The sequence below is a fragment of the Monopterus albus genome, unplaced genomic scaffold (genome assembly GCF_001952655.1).
Source record: "Monopterus albus unplaced genomic scaffold, M_albus_1.0 scaffold58.1, whole genome shotgun sequence".
NCBI lineage: Eukaryota > Metazoa > Chordata > Actinopteri > Synbranchiformes > Synbranchidae > Monopterus > Monopterus albus.
In genome coordinates, this window is record NW_018127938.1 from 1,197,558 (window position 1) to 1,216,422 (window position 18,865).

An 18,865-nucleotide genomic window follows, 5' to 3' on the forward strand; every position below is an offset into this window, starting at 1 on the left:
AAAGAACAGAAATGTTCAAACCAAAAGAGCACAACACTATTTTGTGTCAACATCTGAGAAAAACTGACATAAAATACAAAACCCAAAACTTTAAGAGTGCGTGCTAGACAGATATCTTTAGTTGATCATCAGACAAATAAATTGCCTGGCAGTCACATTTTACATGTTCTGTTCTTGTGTAAATCCAGCAACACATATGGAAAATAATAATGAGAGATGAATGGGCTTTGGCACCATTGCTGAGTAAACTTTAGTAGGATTTGCACCCTCTTATTTCACACTTGAATGCAATATATAATGTACTGACTGGTATTTACTTCTAAATGACTGATTCCAAATAAAAACAGAAAAGGAGCTGGAGATTCAATGGGAGGATGCACACTGTCATACACATTTGAAAGTGAACTGTTTGAAACAGCATACTTGTCCAACTTTTCGCTGTTTTGTCTCCAGTGGGTCATATCCTTCCTCCATCGAAGGTTCTCCTGACTGCCAAAAGCGCTGCCAGATGGACTCCGCTCTAAGTGATGGGGACACAATTATTTACTTTTTTTTTAATGGTGCTGAAAGAGGCTACAAGTTCACAAGTGTGACTGAATCGCTGTAGCTGTATCTACAGTACTAACTAAGTTGATGGTTATACTGTATGTGAGCTGTGTGTATGGAGGGTGAAAAGCACGATATAGTGATTCACTATGGATCTGTAATTCTCTATGTATCAGTCAACTTTTAATAGTCCAGCAATCCTGGTTTATTTGGATTTGTTTGTGTGTGTTGTACACATGTGAGTATGTGCCAAAATATGTCCACCCACCTAGCTGTCCACGGCTGCGTCGCACCATCTCCTGTCTGGCTCCAATGCTGCCTAGTATGGCCTCCTCCAGTTTGGCCTTCATGTCTTTGGACTTCTTAAAGGTCAAGCTATTCATCCGTTCAAAAGCTTTCTTTCCCTGCATAGTGAACACAAAATGGGCCTTGTATCCATGAGGCACAGGGTGAGGGTAGAGAACACACAGCGGGAAAGTTATTTGCAGCTTAGCACCCGGCGAGCAAAGCAGGTTAGTAGCATAAAAGCAAACACACATAGCAGAAAGTGCTTAAAATACACAGAAAGAAACAGCTGATTATGGCATAGAATGCAGGAAGTTGTCTGCTTTGCTTAGTTTATCACCACAAGCAGTAGCCAAAGCATATTAACTGCAGAAAAGCGTATGTTCTATATGAGACAGGAGAGTACACAACCAATCATCCACAAAAGATTTAGGACAGTTGATAGAGAAAGTGAACATACATTCAGCTAGCAGTTTAACCGGAACACCCAGCTAAAACGAATGCAGTCTAATACAGCATCCCTGCAATAAATCCTCCCTCATGAAAGTGATAATGTATACTGTTTTTAGTAGGTGCTGACTCAACTATACAATCATTATACAGAGATGTGTTTATTTAGCCTACCCTCAGTGATACAAATAGGATAGACAAGTATAATGCAATAGAGTTCAACAGCACCTTCCAAATGTGAATAAAACAGTTTCAACACAAACGCAAGACATACAGTAACCTTAATGAAGGTATAATTTATGGCAGGCCTGTTGCGCTAGGTGTACCTAATAAACTGGCAACTGAGTGTGTACACCATTGATGTTAACCTTGTATTCGAAACAGGAGACACAGAGGTAGAGGAGATCCAGCAGGCGGTTGAGCTGAGACACTGACAGGTCTGTGAACCATTTCTGTAACACCAGCTCGTCAGCGTTCTTCAGCACCCACAGTAGACAGATGAGCAAACTACGACTGGACTCAGCCGAGAAGCTTCCATGCTGACGACTCGCCTGCAGGGATGAACAGGGAGGAGTCAGAGACTAAAAGAAGAGCCTACAAAAGTGATAAAATAACAACTGGCAGCCAGTTTAATTTAAGATTTTATAAAAACATAATAGAAGAGTTGTTCTCTCAATTCAAGATATGGTACAATTACATTTGTAGGGCAATATTAAAATCGGCTGTTGCGCTGGAGAGAAAGATAAATACCAGAGACTAGAAAAATAAGGACACTCACTGTGTCCTGCAGTTTTAACAGGAGGTTACCTGCGAGTTGAGCAAGAAGCTGCTTGGCCGGGACATTGGGCAGGCAGGGGAAGTGCCGGCTATCGCCATGGCGACAGTCTGGCTGATCATGCTGTTACCCTCTCCCTCTGTCTCTTCTCCACTGCTGCCAACTGCTGCTCCCTGGGGACCACCTGGCCGACCCCACTGGTTATGGGACTCTAGTGATGTAAATCGAAGAAAACACAAAGTTAAACTGACCAATTAACTGGAATTGGAGATGACACTTGAAGAGTTATACCAGCAAATATGAATATGACATTAACTGCAATTTGTGTGTGCTCTCCCTGCTCCAAACAAGTCTGAGACTAATGGAGCAATGTTACAATTATGTTAAACCTATCTGGGATATTAATAATGTGATTGGATCAAACTTGAGAAATAAAAAGCTAAAGCTGGAACTGGCTTTAATAGTTGCCAAATTTTATTCAGACCTTTGAACTTTGTAACACGGCCTTAAATTAGTAACCACTGCTAATATTCAAACATTTATGAATGTGTCATTTAAATACCAGCTCAAGGCACAAGAAAGACACATTTACTAGCGTAGGGGGTTGTGAGAGAAAAAAAGAAATGTGTTAAGAACAGGCTGAGATTCACTGAGCGAGTTTTCATCTTCACCCTAGATCATAACATAATGTACCAGATCAGCTGGTAACAGTATGTCAGGGTACAACATACCTTGCAGGTCAAATGATAACCTTTTGGGCATCAAAGGATAAATTATGAATGGTTACAACGGAACTTTACAGCTGCAGCTGTTTGAATCGTCTCATTACATCTCAGCACATCACAGCAGAGAAACAGTCTGCCTAATGTGTACCACATACTGTTAAGCAGAACATGTTAAGAGTGCTGCTGACTGGATAGTTACATGTGATAGCTGACATGTTTGTGTCTGACAGAAGAATTCAACAACAATAAAGTTGCCAAGCAAAAAACTGCTTGTTAATGTATGTTCAAAGTATTGTTCCTAAACTTTACCTGTAAAGTCATGAAGCTGTGGTAGTGTTTCCATGACAATGCCAATGAGAGGCAGGTAAAGCATAGCAACCCGGGCCTTGACCTCAGGATCAGCATAGCGCGGGTCAGAATCGTGGCTGGACAAGAGGTTATGAACAACGCTCACCACTTTCTTATGTAGGCCAAACATCCTAGAAAGGAAAAGGGAAAGAAGACAGAAAATGGCAAAAAATGAATAAAGACAAAGTAAAACAAAGAGGAACGAGAGATTTTAGTTTATGAAAAGTAAGAGATAAGAGATCCTATGAGCATTAAGACACCTCTGTAAAACTCATTCCCATGCTTGTTCAGCATGTTTGCACTTATTCACAAATCAGCATGCAAACAGGTTTATCTCTCACCAACAGAAATAGAGAAACAGAGGACTAAGCTTTAAATATCACTGTTCTTTATTTGCAATATATACCTATTTGTTGGGGAGACGTCCTGCTCAAACAGAGACAACCACACATAATGACACCCTTTCAGTAAGAAGACATGCTTTGTAAGGACCCTCCATTAATGCACAGATATACAAGTATACTAACCCCTCATTATCGGGGTCCAGTATTACAGACAGCTCAGACAGTACTAGTCCAGCCAGATAGTGCTGCTCTCTGAAGGGCACAGACAGCTCAAACATGTTGGCTATCTTCTGATCCTGTACATGTGTGGAGAATCCAGAGCTCTGTGGGAAAGAAGATAGAGCAACAACACCACCCAGATGTTTTATCTGTGGTATTTTTTGCCTGTAAATCAAGGTAATATTCCACCCTCCCTCATTTTTTGTGTATCTGCATGTTAATAACTCATGACAAGTTATGACCAAAAAAGAACAAAAAAACAATCTGACAAAACAAGCCAAAACTGCAGCAAAACGGCTGCGAGGAATGAGTTGGTAGAATTTAACAAGTAGCACGATGTCAACCATGATCAATTACCGTGACACACACATCTATTTGCATGCAGGTCTCTCCTCAGTCTCTTTTTGTCTGACCTGTGACGTTGCTGAAGACACAGAAGGTGAAGGTGAGGCAGGCGGTGTCAGCAGGCTGCAGGGCAGATTTAAGGTCACGTAGTGTTCGTGGCTACAAATGATTCTCAAGAAATCAAGCCTCAAAGACTCGAGGGTTGGGTTCTGCAGAGTGTAAAGTTTTGTGGACACCTGGAGAGAGGAGGCAGTGCACTGAATATTTTTAAAAAATATATATTTACTTATGCATCTTAACCATACAATCATAACCACTATGTGCTGTGTAAATAACTGACCCATAGTGATATATTCATAGTGCTGTGAAGAAACCTCAAAAGCTTTATTTATAAATCTAAAACTGAACACAAGACCAAGCAATAAAGGTACTATATGCTGCACAGCACCAAAACATAGACAAGAAAATATCTGGCAGTAGTTTTCAATAAATACCTATACTAAAAGGAGATCTTGATTTTTTTTAAGGGAGTACTCAGGCAACTGTCTTCTTCCATTTTGTCTGCTACAATATCATTATCCTGTATCAGTTAACGGAGCTAAAAAGGAACTGTATATTATAAAAACATATAAAAAAAATACCTGTTTTAAATATGCCCTGATTAGGGTGAAAACAAAACCGCGGTCCATGACTGACAGCAAGTCATTCAGAAAGAAGGCCAGACTAGTGTTCAGTCTCTCCACCAGCTCCAGGTCCTAATTGGATGAGAAACACTTGTTAAAACGTCTGTAGAGCTGGCAATTTGAACATGATTTCTGCTTTACTACATTGTATAAAGTCATTTAAAAAAAAAGGGGGCAAACACTGTATCCACAAAGTGTAAAAAAAGTGTCAACTAAAGTACAAGTGAATAAAATAATTTTTTTTTTTTTTTTTTATTACTGTGACAATATTACATATTCTGTGGCCTCCCTTGCTAGTCTCTAAACTGCCATGATAACCGTATGCCCACTGGGAGCCCCTATGATATACTTAACAGGCTCAGTAGTTACCTTCTGGAAGCGAGAAACAATGTCACCAGCTATGGTGCTGACCAGGGCTGTAATGTCATCCATGAAGCGCTCTGGGAACCGGTTCTTCCTGGGCGACTCTAAGCGGTCAGCGAAATACAAGTGGTGGATAATGCTCTTCACCTGTGGACAGGGTAAAACATGGGATGTTGTCATGAAATTCTCTGAAGAAGTGGTGTACTGTGATAGCTGACAAAAACAATGTGCCCCCCATCCCTGCCATTTCATTTCCTACCATAAGTTCAAAGAAAAACCAGGCCTGCTGTAGAGCACCCTCCCTGACGCTTCCACTGCTCACCACCCACTGGAGGGCCAACTCCTCATGGAAAAGCTGAGAACAAAGTATATGCAAAGAGACAAAAGAGATGGGGAGGGAGAACAGAGAGAGGAAAGAGAGCAGAAAGTAATAGAGCCAAAAAGAATGTGAGGTACCAGCAAAGGCATCACTCTCTATCCTAACTTGTTATACAGTGGCTTCAGGAAGTATACACCCATTCACTTTTTTCACATTTTATTGTGTTGTGGTTTTTATTTATTTAATCTGGCAGTCTCATTCAGATTGTGCACTCTTTTTCAAGAAGTCACAAATTAATTTTTTATTTCAAATTCATAAAAATTGCCATTTTTGACCCACATTAAATAACTCGTAACGCCGAAGTGAAAACAAGTTTTTAAGAAGAGTGGCAAATGTTAAAATCCAAAAACTGAAATCTATCATTTACAAACACATTTAGACCCTTTACTGTGGCGGTCAAGCTGAATTTATTGACCGTAGTTAAGAAAGGTACACACCTGTATCTTTAAGGACCCACAATTTACTCAGCATGACAGGACAAAAACCAAAGCAACAAACTCTCTATAGACCTCAGAGATACAATTTTGGCAAGGCACAGCGAGGTGAAAGGTTATAAAACCATTTCTAAAGCTTTGAGTGTTCCCAGGAGCACGGTGGACTGAATAATTGTGAAACAGAAGGCGTTTCGAAACCAGAACTCTTGCCAGAGTTTGACATTCGGCCAAAGTGAGTAATCAGGCAAGAAGGGCCTAGGTGAGGGAGGTGACAAAGACCCAGAGCAGAAGTCCTGTGCAGAAATATTAGAAAATGAGAGAAAGACAATGTCAGCAGCTCTCCATCAATCAAGCCTTTATGGGAGAGTGATTAGACTCAAAAGGCATATGACAGTCCTCTTCAAATTTGTAAAACAGCATTTAAAGGATTCAGAGCATAAGGGGAAAACAAGTTCACCTTTAAGTAAAGCAGTGATGTGAAGCACACAACCAAAACAACATGGGAATGGCTTCAAGACAAAGTGTCTGACTGTCACTGGGCACAAACCTAAACCCTACAGAACATCTGAGGAGAGACCTGAAGATGGCCGTTCACTGAAACTTCTCATCCAGTCTGATGGAGCTTATAACAATTCTGCCAGGAAGAATAAAATAAACTGCCCAAACCCAGGTGTGCAAAGCGTATTGAGACTTAATCAAGAAATAAATGTTGCCAAAGGGGCAATAAGGGTCTGAATACATTTGTAAGTGAAAGATTTAGGTTTTTGAGTTTAAAATCAAAAGTGAAGGGGTTTGAATCCTTTCTAGAGTGACTGTATATACCAAAAGAGAGTCCCAAAATTAATTTACCACTCGGTGATATTAACATAAAACTAAAGTGGCTAAAGATGCAATTAATACAGATAGACAGACTTCCATCTCAACCTCTAATTAACTCTGTGAAAGTTATCAATTTTAGAACCAAAAACTGTTTCAGTGATTAGTGATAATAATATTCTCTATATGAAGGAACAATATAGCCCAGTAAAGCTCTGGTGCCCCAACACTGAAAATTAACTTGATTAAAGACAAAGTGAGATTAGGGGTTACAACTCAGCTTACCAAATAAATACATTAAAAATAAACAACATAATAATCACAAAAATACAATTATCAATAGGGTGAAACAATTTCTACTATTTAGAAATTATGAAAATGCATTCTTCACCATGCAAATACTTTAACAGTATTTTGTACTATATTTTAATATATGGTTAAAATATGTTCTCTTTTTTATACATAAAGTAAACTCAATTTTAGCAGAGGAAAATGTATTGTTCTTCACTTTTTCTAGGTACTATATTAATAACTTGCATTTATATAGCTCTGTGTTTTATGCAAAACCAACATCCAACACAGTCCGGCTAACACTGACTCCAGTCCAGTGTCGTCTTTAACCTTGTGGACATAAAGATAAGGGGCAGGGCCTGACAGATACACACATGTAAAATCTCTATATTATGTAACTGCTGCCTAAAGATAAGATACATTATCTTAATATTTTACAGATTATATAGGTGTATTTACTAGAAACGTCACTTAAAGCAAAAGTATTAACAAAATCATTCCCTGAGGAAGACCAAAAATGCCACTGAAAGCCAGTAAGTGGACCTGAACTCAAGTTGCATTTACTATGTCCACCTTTTAAAAAAAAGAAACAATTTTAACATTACAAAAGCAAACAGTGTTGGGCTTTAATAAATGAAAACCAAACACAATTTGCAGTCAGGGACAGAGTCAGTGTTGCACAATGAAGAAAGACTTCCCAGACCACATGGCTACAGTTTACTGTACCACACAGTTAGTGTTAGCCAGACTACAGCCAACATTCATGTCATCAAAAACATCCAGAACAAGAGGCAGATCAGTGACATTCCGCATTCAACAAGACTCCACAACCATCAAATACAACATTAACCGATCCAGAAGCACACATCCACAGACAAAACAGATGAGGAGGTGAACAAATAAATAAAAGAGGCGGGTGGAACTGGCTCCTCCTCCCAGTGCAAGTGGCTCTACCTTTTTTGTGGGCAACCGTCCTGTTAAAGTTTGCAAGAAACTGGCGCTCTCAGTGTGCGAAGACATGCGATTGCCACAGCGCTCCATGGCCTATGGGTGGAATGAATGGAACGGTGACAACAAGGTTAGTGGAGGAGCAACGAGAGCATGGGGTTGCACCTTTTTTCACAGCACACAGATAAATGTGTCTGCTGGGTCACACAAACCCTCACATACATACATACACATACAAACACACTTGAACACTTTTGTGTTTGCTTGCACATACTGCAGTTGTTGCACATGAAGACACAAAACATTTAAACATTTATACACAAGACAGGATCACAACACTTAAAAATGTTGTACCCATAATCTAAAACAGTCAGATACATCTGTATTTCAAGTGCTTTAAAGGGGGGGATGCAAAACGGCTGCATAAATCTTTCTGGGATCAAGTAAAAAGACAAGATTGATTTATTTTATCTGATACTACAGCCAATGCTTAATGATGTGCCATTCTGCATCACTCAAGCTGAATTCAATACTTCAGAGATGTAAAACCACATATAGTATCACAAATGTTACTATCAGCAAGTAAGCTAACATAATTTTTCAGTGAAGGTCAAATGCTGACGATGTGTATATCCTGTAAATGTAGGGACATTCAATTTAATATGGTTATCTAGATGTGATTTTAGGATATTTACAATGTGCATAATTAATTGCCTTGTTTTCCCAGTACTCATATTATTGTATGCATAAATTAATAACTCACAAAAGTTTAGGTTATGACAACTTAAAATGACAGAGGACAACATCAAATGAAGACAGGAAGTGAAGCTGACAAACACCTTACACATGGACAGACACATCCACACACACAGATATACCATGCTCCTGTGACAAAGTGAATGTTATGCAGGGTTGGTACAAAGTCATGCAGGGATTCTAGCTGACAGTTGAATGATATAGGCTTAAAGTGAATAACTTATGTTAAAAGCAGAAATGAGAAAAGAGAATAACAGATTAAATGAAATGAAATGAAGGCAAAAATCTGTCCTGCTGATGAAGGTGATTTCTAACACTACTCTTTTTCTCCACCACTCCAACATCCTCTGTGATAAAGATTATGTCCTGGCTTTAGGTTTAAAAATAAACGACCAATGTAAACGCAAAAAAGCAGGCAGGTTTGACATAAAAAGAAAGGGAACGCCAACAACGTAGAAGAAATCACAGCCACAAAAAAACTGTGGTATCGATTCAAATCCAGCACTGCAATATCTGGATTCAGAATATGCATCTTTTCCTGTAGTACTGAGAAAAAGAGAGGTGTTCATTGTAATAAGTAAAGAGGGATGACACGTGATAATCTAGCATGACAGACAGACAGTCATGGAGGCGGCTGTGACTCCCATGTATGGGATCATGAGAGGGTTGTGATTATACCTTTACCAGAATACTGTAATACTCTGAAGTTTTGGTCTTTTTTTTTTGTCCTGACACTACACTAGCCAATTTGTACATAGTTCAGTTCTCTCTAGTTTGGAGAAACAGGAAGAATATTGCCAATCAATAGTCATGTAAACAAAAACCACTAACCTTCTAGGCTGAGTCCATAAATGAGGGATGTGATTATGACAACATGAAAAAAGTGGATATAAAAAGTGAAAGTCTTAAGAAGGATAAGGATTGCCCCCATGCCCAAACAATAACTTTCCTATCAATATCAAACCAAAACTCCAAATATCCCAGTATCCTTTCAAGGTGAACAGGGCAAGCTCATTTCATAGTGAGGCAAAGTGGAGGACAGGGCATTCATAAAACCACCTGCATGGTTTCTGGAGCGGAACCAGGGCTGGATCCCCAGGGGGCACTCTTACAGCCCATGGTGTGCACCCACGAGTTGGAGCGGTCTAAGCCCTAGGGGTGCCAAGTTCAATTGACACAAGGCAGGCAGGAGGCAGGGGAATGAGTGAGCAGCACGGGGGAAGGAGGAGGGAAGGAATAATGACAAGTTACAGAGGTTCAAAGAAAGGTCAGGACTGCTGAAAGATGCCAAGGGCCCCAAAAACAGTTAGCTGTCAGTAAATTAAAAATCCAAATCATCACCACAGAGGAGCAAAGCACACAGGTTGTCTCTCTCCCTCTCAGTAAAAATTAACTTCCCTTCCCTCAGAGACAACAGAAAAAAGGTTTAGTCAGGTATTAGCAGCAAAGGGAACATTCATCACACAGGGGGCTGCATCCATCATATCATGGTTACAAGTTCAGCAAGACAATTAGAGAGGGCTCATAACATAATTCATTCACTGCTCAAATACATTTTGGCTTAAGTTAAAACAAAATGTTTCAAATTGCAAATCACAAAATATCCCAGACAAAATGCATGACAAAAGGAAAGAAGAAAAAGAAACAGGAACAAAGAATGCTAGTAGAGACAGACAAGATTACACTATTGTTAGTGAAATGACTTTTAAAATAATGTGCTGCTGTATCTTTTTACAGCGTCTGCTTTACTGATGAGACTGTGGAAACTAAATGTCTCATATGCTTTTCACAGCCTGGACACACTAAACATTGTGTGTGCATGCACGTGTGTGTGACAGGTTGCTGTTACAGCAGTTAGAGAGATAAGATGTCCAAGCTTATGATTATGCATTGGCTATAAAGTGTACATGTTGATAAACTAGCCCCCAGGGTCACTGTACACATGGATGACCTGTGCCATAATGTATAGATTCAGTTACATGAGCTTGTATAAATATCATCACAAATCAATAAGAGCTTCTAGATTACATCACTGTTATATATTAACTGCAATATCTGAAATCCATATACAGTGCCATCAACAGTCCAACAAGGCTGAGTGCCCAAAAACCACGAATAACTGTGTTTGGTGCATCTGTCCTCATTAAGGACACATAATTTTTTTACATTTAAAAACAAGTACTTAGATGAAAGAAGTTACAGGCTCATGTATAAAAGAAGACAGTGCTTGAGGACCTTACCTTGCTGCCAATGATAGAGCGGACCTCATCGTCAGGAGAGGTGGGTGTACCGGAGATGTCAGGGTTACTGTTACTAAGGCTACGAGAGCGGTTGAGATTGAGGCTGGCTGGTCGAACAGCTGAGCGAGCCATGGTGGCATAGTGAACCGAACCTCCCAGCCCTCCTGGTCCTGGGACAACACAGACAAAGGAAAGTGGGACAACTGGACTGTGATGGGAATAAGTACTAGTGGCAAGCCACTGGAAGTCCACTGACATGATGGTTTCATGTTAACTCCCAGAGCCCACATTTAAATTTGTACCACCCAAATCCTATCAAAAAGAAAGTGTACCCAGACACAACCCTTTATCTTAGATGTGGTGAACAGACACATAAGAAGTTCAATAATGTATTTATTCACACATGGTTCAAGTTACATCAAGAAACCAGTGTTTCTTGGCAGTGGATAGTTTATGAGCGAATACAGGAGGACTGTAGGAAAACGTCTTCTACCACACAACCAACGCTCTACTAAAATGCAACATCATTTAAAGAACTAAACAACTTTTCAGGGAAAGAACAACTGCACACAGATTAAGATGTATGGCAATGGACCATATCTACCTGTTAAGGATGAGCAGGGGTCTGTGTTGGACAAGCAGAGGACAAAATGGATGTGGGAGATAAAAAGCAAAAGATAAAAAGAAATAGAAGAAAAATTATGGTAGGTAGATTTGGTCAAAGACACCCAATGGGGGTGAATTGGTGGTTGGATGATGTTAACTTAAAAAAAAAAAACTGAAGAATAAATACAAAATAAAGAACACTGTTAGGAGGGTAACTGTAAGGAATACCTGGCGATGGTGAGTTGGGGTCAGTGCTGGGCAAGCGGAAGACGTAGTGGATGTAAGAGGACAGTAGGTTGTTGCGGCCATGCATGTCCTGGCTAGTGTCCAAGTACTTGTGAAGCCGGTTCACTATGGATGCCATGACCTCGAAGGATGACTGCCCTAGATTCACTAAACACAAACATACACACAGAAGGGTACTGTAAAAATGAGCACTGAACTTTGAAATGCATACGTCAGCTGCTTTATGCCTGAATCTGTCCAGGTGAATCTTTATCAGGCTACTCTTTAGTAATCTGATGTACAATCTTTTTCATTTTTACTTTGGCTTTGTTTTTGCCCCGGCCTACACTATACTGTATATCACACAGCATACAAGTCATGTACAAACACATCATTCATTCATTCATTTTCTACCACTTAATCCCTGAGCGGGGTCACGGGGGGGGCTGGAGCCAATCCCGGCCGGCAATCGGGCGAAGGCAGGGTACACCCTTGACAGGTCGCCAATCCATCGTAGGGCTAACACATAGATGAACAACCACACACGCGCACATGCGTGTGACACCAATCAACCTGCATGTCTTTGGACTGTGGGAGGAAGCCGGAGTACCCGGAGAGAACCCACGCAAGCACGGGGAGAACATGCAAACTCAACACAGAAAGGTCCCGGGTGGTGCCCGAACCCAGAACCTCCTCGCTGTGAGGCAACGGTGCTGCTAACCACTGCACCACCGTGCTGCCCCCAAACACATCATAATAAAGGATAACAAAACCCATTAGCATCACCAAATGTCATTTTTGTTCATACTGACATATTATCCCACTTTACTGCTTTCATACTGAAAGCAGTAATGACAATAAAGTCTATTCTATTCTATTCTATTCAGTGGAGGCAGATTCAAAGCTGAGCCCGATGTAACAGACAAAGTCTGTAGCAGGCAGCAGCTGAGCTATTGTAGACGTTGAATGGTAATATACAGCCATTATCTCTATATTAAGAGATTTCAAATTTTAAATTGAGTGCTTTGGATGGCACATTTTCCACCTAATATCAAGATATGTTTCTCATTATCTCATAGCTGTTCAGAAAGGACAGTAAAAATGTCCCCTCATGTGCCTTTTGTGCTACCATAATGCAATATCATACCTATCTGTCCAGCAATGACTGGAGGCCGCACAACAAGTAACACCAACTTGTCGAGTAGGAGATGAAGGAATCGAACCACTGGTTCCAGCTGGGAAGAGTTGAGAGCTGCAATGCTTGACTTGAGCTCAGCCTCCAGGCTGTTCTCCATGATGCGCATGTCTCCTATCCTAACTGGGAACATGTGCTCATCCAGGGCGTGTACCAAGGCAAAAAACTTATCCAGATATTGGTCCTAGAGAGAGAGAGGGTTAGGGATGGGGGAGAAGAGAGAGAGAGAGAACATTTTAGAGGTAACACAAATTCAAGATTGACTCCTTACCTGATTCCAAAAGAGAGCTGCACAAGAATTCCTATATGCCTAGACTGTGTGTTTATGCATAAATGGCAAATAAAAATCTTGAATCCAATGCAGGAGAGGGGACACAGAGGTAGAGGGATGGTAAAGGAACAAAAGAGTAGAAGAAAGAAAGGTTGCAAATGTGGGGGGGACGGGGACGACAATGTTCAAGTTAGAGAAAGGTGAAGGAGTAAAGGAGAGGACGGAGATGACAAACAACAAGTTTGGATCTAATCGTCTGTTTTGAGCCAGCAAGTTGGCTCACTGAATAGAAACTGCAAAACGAGCGTTACCACAAGAACACAGTAGAATCTGGCAAACGTAATCTGCACCAGGAACAGTGATTTATGAGCACGTTAGTCCCAGTCAGGCTCCTAAGGACCACGGTCAAGCCCCCCACACCACAGCCAACACAGATAGAGTAGACCTCAGTAAATTACTGGCGAAGTGAGATTCACCTACTAATGAACTGGTAGTGGGAAAGAATTACTATCTAAATGTAAAAACAAAGTGTCATTGTTTCTCTTAAACTTTAACTGAAATTTCAAATGACTGTGTATGATGCTTCTGAAAATAATTCTAAGGCAAGTGATATTATAATAAAGCCTTTCTCCTTTATTCCTGAAAGGCTGTTTATTTTGGTAATAAAAGGTTTTAATTTTTTAGCAGGATTTGCCTTCTGCTCAAATATTTACAGATGGTATCAACAGGAAAGAGAGGACAGAGTTAGAAGGATGAAAGCTGATGAGAATTAATCCCCAAATTCCCCAAACCACTGTTGTAAAGCTGCTAAAGAAAACACTCTTACCTGCGTATGAATGGTTGAAACAGCCACCACTTCCACATTGAATACTCCTCGATGGTTGTCCACCCACTTCATCCCTGGGAGAGGAACCTTAGGAACACTAATACTTAAGTAATTCTGGGCCACACGTATGAAATTAACATTTTGAAAACAGCAAAACAATGTGTCTCCTAACCTGGGTTGCCAACAGTTCCTTTCCATGCGCACAACATTAACAAAAAGCTTGTAAAATAAGAGAACTGGACAATACTATCATAACAGCCTCTTGAAGCTATATCAATACTGCATTCATGCTTTAATTAAGTCATACTTCAAAAACACTTGCATTCTTAAAAACTGTCTTACATCTGGGGAGAGAACAGAGTAAGACTGTGGTGGTTTTTCCAAAGACACAGGCAGACAAAAGTGTCCCGTTCGTAGACGCCCATTCTGCAACATGGGGATCCACTGGAGAGAAAGGGGGAAATATTTAAGAAGGATATTTATTATTCTTTGTCTAATACATCCAGCATTTTTAATTCACCATAATCTCTTTTAAGGCTTCAAATGTACACTTGCACATTTATCTAAAATTTTATGTGTAGGTTAAAAGTCAAGAAGCGAGTGTGCGTGGATGAGGAAATAACCCTATGCCAGCCTGAACAATGCAACAGTCCGGGTGCAAGCAGTTCTTATCTGTGATCACAGTAACAGCATGTGCGGAAGGGTCATGGCTGTACCGGTGACTGTTACCTACCGTGTAACCCACAGGAGTCTCTAGAGGTGTGTTTTGCTTCTGTTGGCAGCTGACATGGTAAAAGGTGAAGAGAATGTGGTGGTGGTCTGACAGCGAGGCAGGCAGCTTGATCTTGATCTCATCGTGAAAGTCAGGGGATCTGATATCAAAAATTTGTAACAGTAATATTCAACAACAGTGTTAAATGCTATATTTGACTCAATAATTTAATAAATTCAGAAAGACAGTCATCCAAAATAGATTAACAGTTCCACATTAAGTCTCTCTTTTGCATCAAGGCTGCAAGTGGTTTTCTTTACTGAATGAATGCTCTGTGGTCAGCACCTCTTCAACACAAATACATGTTTTTGAATGGGGAACAAGTCAATTATAAATAGGGTCCTCCCGCTGCATTTCTAGAAAATTTGCATGCGTCTCATTCTGTTTTAATATTATGTATACACTGGCTTACATACTAGCAACCACAAACAGGTAAATCAAGCGAAATCTTCATGGATTCAATTTCTAGCTGAGTCTCTTTATAACATGGAAATCTTTGCCTCGAGACAGAGCTGGGGATCATGGTGGAGGTCAGGTTACCTAAAAATAAAGAAATTATATAACACATCATAACTCACTTCAGCTGAATTCTTTATATTCCCACAGGAAGAAACTTTGTTTTTATGCACTGGTTTGCAGACAAACAACCCACAACTACAGCAGGCCCAGCAACAAACCCACTAGGGTTACCTCAAAGCTTGAAATGAGTGAAATGGTTTAAAAAGGTCAGAGAAGGGCCCTCATTTCTCATGGGAACAAACTTTTTTTTGTTCAGAGTTCAGAGCCAGAAAAAGAAAAATCCTCAAGGAGGAACTGCATTAGGAGCAACCTTACCAGTTTAAAATAATACTGGATTATAGGCAGGGCACACTACATCAAAACCAAAAGCAGATACAAACGCAAAAGGTAGAAGCTTTCCAGGTTTACATCTCTTATAAAACATCTCATATTATTTCTGTCCTTGTCATTCAGTATTCTCCACATGTTCCTTTAAGAGGTCTGACAAGAGAAATACGGTGCCATGTCTGAGTGAAATGCAGACTGTAGTTAACCACTAGCTATAAGCACTTCCACAGGCTAGATGAAGGCATGATGCATGGTTTTCCCAGTCTCTATGGTATATTATTCACAGTCCGATTCATTTTTAGCCTCAATAAAATTTCCATCTGATTTCTTTCTTCTACTCTCCAAAGATAATTCCAACCAAAAGATACAACATGCACTTACCTGTTATGGTACACCACCGCAGTGTAGGCCTCTTTAGAGAAGTCTGCACAGCTGGACTTCCCAAATATCACCTAGGTAAATAAATAAATACTGGTATTAATCAATATTAAACAAGCAATAAAGGTGGCTAGAGGCCAACATATTGCTCTAGTATGGTTGATAAGACTAGGACAAACTCAGAGGTGGAAGTGGTTTATCTAATAGCACCTCATCATGGCATACCTGCATTGCATTGCTTGGATCCTCCCCATTCATAAATTGCACTTTCACTGTAATGTTACGGGCAGAGCCTTGACGGTTGGCAAAGTTAAGACTCTGAGGGTTCACATACAATAGATTCCTGTGCACAGACAGACACAAAGAAAACAAGGCTCATCATAAATTATGTCAGATCAATATCAAAGCCAAATATGACACGTTTTACAATTTATCTCTGATAACATTACATAGTAACATAGTTTTTTAAGCACAAGATAGCCTTAATAACAATGGTCATGTTCACTACATGCAAGCCATGAACCCCTTACTTTGATAACTAAATATCTTTCAAAGTGCTTGGCTGGGTTACCCAGCATAGTTACATCATATTCCAAGGTCACCATGGCAGGTATACAGTGCTCTGATTGGTAAATATGGGAGGCTTGTCCTGTAACCACAGGAGGTGGATGTTGTTGGCTATTTGAGAGGTTCAATGAGAAGTTATCCCCATCAGTCATGCATTGCAAAGATATCATTTAAGAACAATTCTGACATAATCACACCAACCATTCTTTGAAAATGGTGTGTGATAGTTGTCAACATCATGTAAAACATTCAAAATTGCATTTCATATCACAAAACATCCTCCTGGAACAAACTGTATGGTGGGCATTGGCAGATCCTGCCTCCCAACTTAGCGTTGTTGTCAACAGAAGTACTGTCAGAAACACTGGTTACTGCACTTTTGGGAAGGCCCTAAAATAGGAAGTGCAAAGTATCTCAGGAACAGCTAACAGACCGCAATGACGTTGTCAGCTCTGTGGGGGAAGGCCCCAGAGACCACAGCTGGAACCACAACTGACAGGGAAGTGTGGGAATCTATCTTGTCTGTTGATTAGACTTTCTTCTTCTGTTACTTGCCATCTAGCTTGTCTCAACAATTTTAACAGCTGTTTTCAAGTCTATTGTTGAACTTGAAATGAAACAAACCCCAAGATGACTTTAGTGAGGCAAAGGTCAAACAGTCATATAAGCACAACTGAAAGTATCACTGACTGGAGAATTAATCTAATGAAACTCAATTCAGGTTAATTTGAAAACATGAATACTATAAATGTAATCTCTGTAGTGTCAACTCTATAGCTCTTCAAATACACTCAGCTGTCACGTAGTAGCTAACACCTTCCACCTTTTGGGCCAAGACGACCACCTATGAATGGCCAAGTAATCTATAGGTGCTACAAATATAGAGCTCTTAATGTGCACACATGTGAACATAACTTTTATTTATCTTGTGATTAACAAAGGATGAGGTGGTTGTGGAAATTCACTCTAACCAACAATGAAACAAAGCAATAATTCACAGCACATGTTGTCTACCCAGAGGCCAACATGGGAGGAGACTAATGCATATAATTACATGGCTAGACCAAAGTACCATGGGATTATCTGGGAATTATTGAGTCAGCATCTCTACAGATACAGCAGTATGGGCACTTTTGAATTAAATTAAAATACTCCAAGCTACACTTACTTATTAGACAGTAGAGGACAATGGACACCCCATTATTTAAAATGACTGACTTTTTTCTTTTGTGGTAAAATATCCCCTAAAATGTATCTTAATGAGGAGAGGTGCAGTGAAGTGTTAAAATTCCCCTTAAAATTGGAACATAGCAGCTCCACAGACAAAGACCCCAGCAGGTCAGGGTACGCTGACATTCTCAACCCTCTTGGTGTTAAGCCACGGCACTGACCAGTGTGCTGAAATGAAGGATACTGAACATTATTACAGTTTTAAGACGATTAAGCAAATTCCAGGTACATTTACTCAGTTCACAGTGACATTTTTCTTTGCCACAGTACCATTTCTTTTTGTTCTGCTCATATGAAAAAAAGCAGTCCTTCATTACAGAGCACTGAGGTAATCCATCCTTATAATGCAAGTGATGAGAAAGAGCTCATTAACACAACTGTATGATATTTTAAGGTGCACCGTAACAGCCAGAGTGCTAAAATGTTTCCATTTTAAACCAAAGCTAGCTAGAGGCAATGGTACACATATCCCAGTATTTTCTATTAAAATTTTTCATATTAATGTAATAATCCTTTCATTTGCCATACAAAGTGACTGATTGGCTAATCAATGATAACATACTTTTAAAAAGGTAAATATGGCAAAACAAGATACATATACCAATTAAATATTACATTAAGTAATTTCAGTGATTAGTCCCCCCTTATCACTGGATGAAGGTGAACATATTTCACCAACACCGAGTCTGCCTGAAACAATTCACTACGAATTTCCCATAAAGACCGTCTTTTTTTAACGGGACAGAAATGGCCCTTTAAAAGCTGCAAGCTAATCAGTAAATTATGTATTCTCCATTTCATGTGTGATGGCATTAAAAAATTCCACACAAGTCATGACAAACCTGAAAAAAATGACATGGCTGAGCAATAAAATCAAGATGATGAGTACACACTGTCCAAACTCTCCAACATCATTCATGCCCCAGAAGCTCAACCCTGGCAGAGATAACAGACCCACTACCCTCCCCACACAAAGAAAGGAGAGAGAGAAACAGCCTGATG

The 18,865-nt window shown here is 40.0% G+C and overlaps 1 protein-coding gene across 3 annotated transcripts in view; it reads right to left on the reverse strand.

Annotated features, from left to right (window-relative positions):
- dock7 (dedicator of cytokinesis 7) overlaps nucleotides 1-18,865 on the reverse strand; it is a 46,997-nt gene that overhangs the window by 13,632 nt on the left and 14,500 nt on the right. Inside the window, exons 15-34 of one of the 3 annotated variants that reach the window (XM_020602734.1) lie at nucleotides 16,292-16,409; nucleotides 16,070-16,140; nucleotides 14,804-14,942; nucleotides 14,413-14,514; nucleotides 14,071-14,157; nucleotides 12,926-13,157; nucleotides 11,782-11,946; nucleotides 10,948-11,117; nucleotides 9,767-9,859; nucleotides 7,958-8,047; nucleotides 5,343-5,438; nucleotides 5,090-5,230; nucleotides 4,679-4,792; nucleotides 4,106-4,273; nucleotides 3,657-3,796; nucleotides 3,091-3,260; nucleotides 2,089-2,267; nucleotides 1,650-1,832; nucleotides 815-950; nucleotides 424-520 (exon numbers count right to left, since the gene is read on the reverse strand). In XM_020602734.1, the coding sequence (XP_020458390.1) occupies nucleotides 424-520; nucleotides 815-950; nucleotides 1,650-1,832; nucleotides 2,089-2,267; nucleotides 3,091-3,260; nucleotides 3,657-3,796; nucleotides 4,106-4,273; nucleotides 4,679-4,792; nucleotides 5,090-5,230; nucleotides 5,343-5,438; nucleotides 7,958-8,047; nucleotides 9,767-9,859; nucleotides 10,948-11,117; nucleotides 11,782-11,946; nucleotides 12,926-13,157; nucleotides 14,071-14,157; nucleotides 14,413-14,514; nucleotides 14,804-14,942; nucleotides 16,070-16,140; nucleotides 16,292-16,409 (2,691 nt within the window). Of the gene's footprint in view, nucleotides 1-423; nucleotides 521-814; nucleotides 951-1,649; nucleotides 1,833-2,088; nucleotides 2,268-3,090; nucleotides 3,261-3,656; nucleotides 3,797-4,105; nucleotides 4,274-4,678; nucleotides 4,793-5,089; nucleotides 5,231-5,342; nucleotides 5,439-7,216; nucleotides 8,048-9,766; nucleotides 9,860-10,947; nucleotides 11,118-11,551; nucleotides 11,573-11,781; nucleotides 11,947-12,925; nucleotides 13,158-14,070; nucleotides 14,168-14,412; nucleotides 14,515-14,803; nucleotides 14,943-16,069; nucleotides 16,141-16,291; nucleotides 16,410-18,865 lie in introns of those variants that run through there. The other 2 variants (XM_020602731.1, XM_020602733.1) reach the window with 2 other exon arrangements.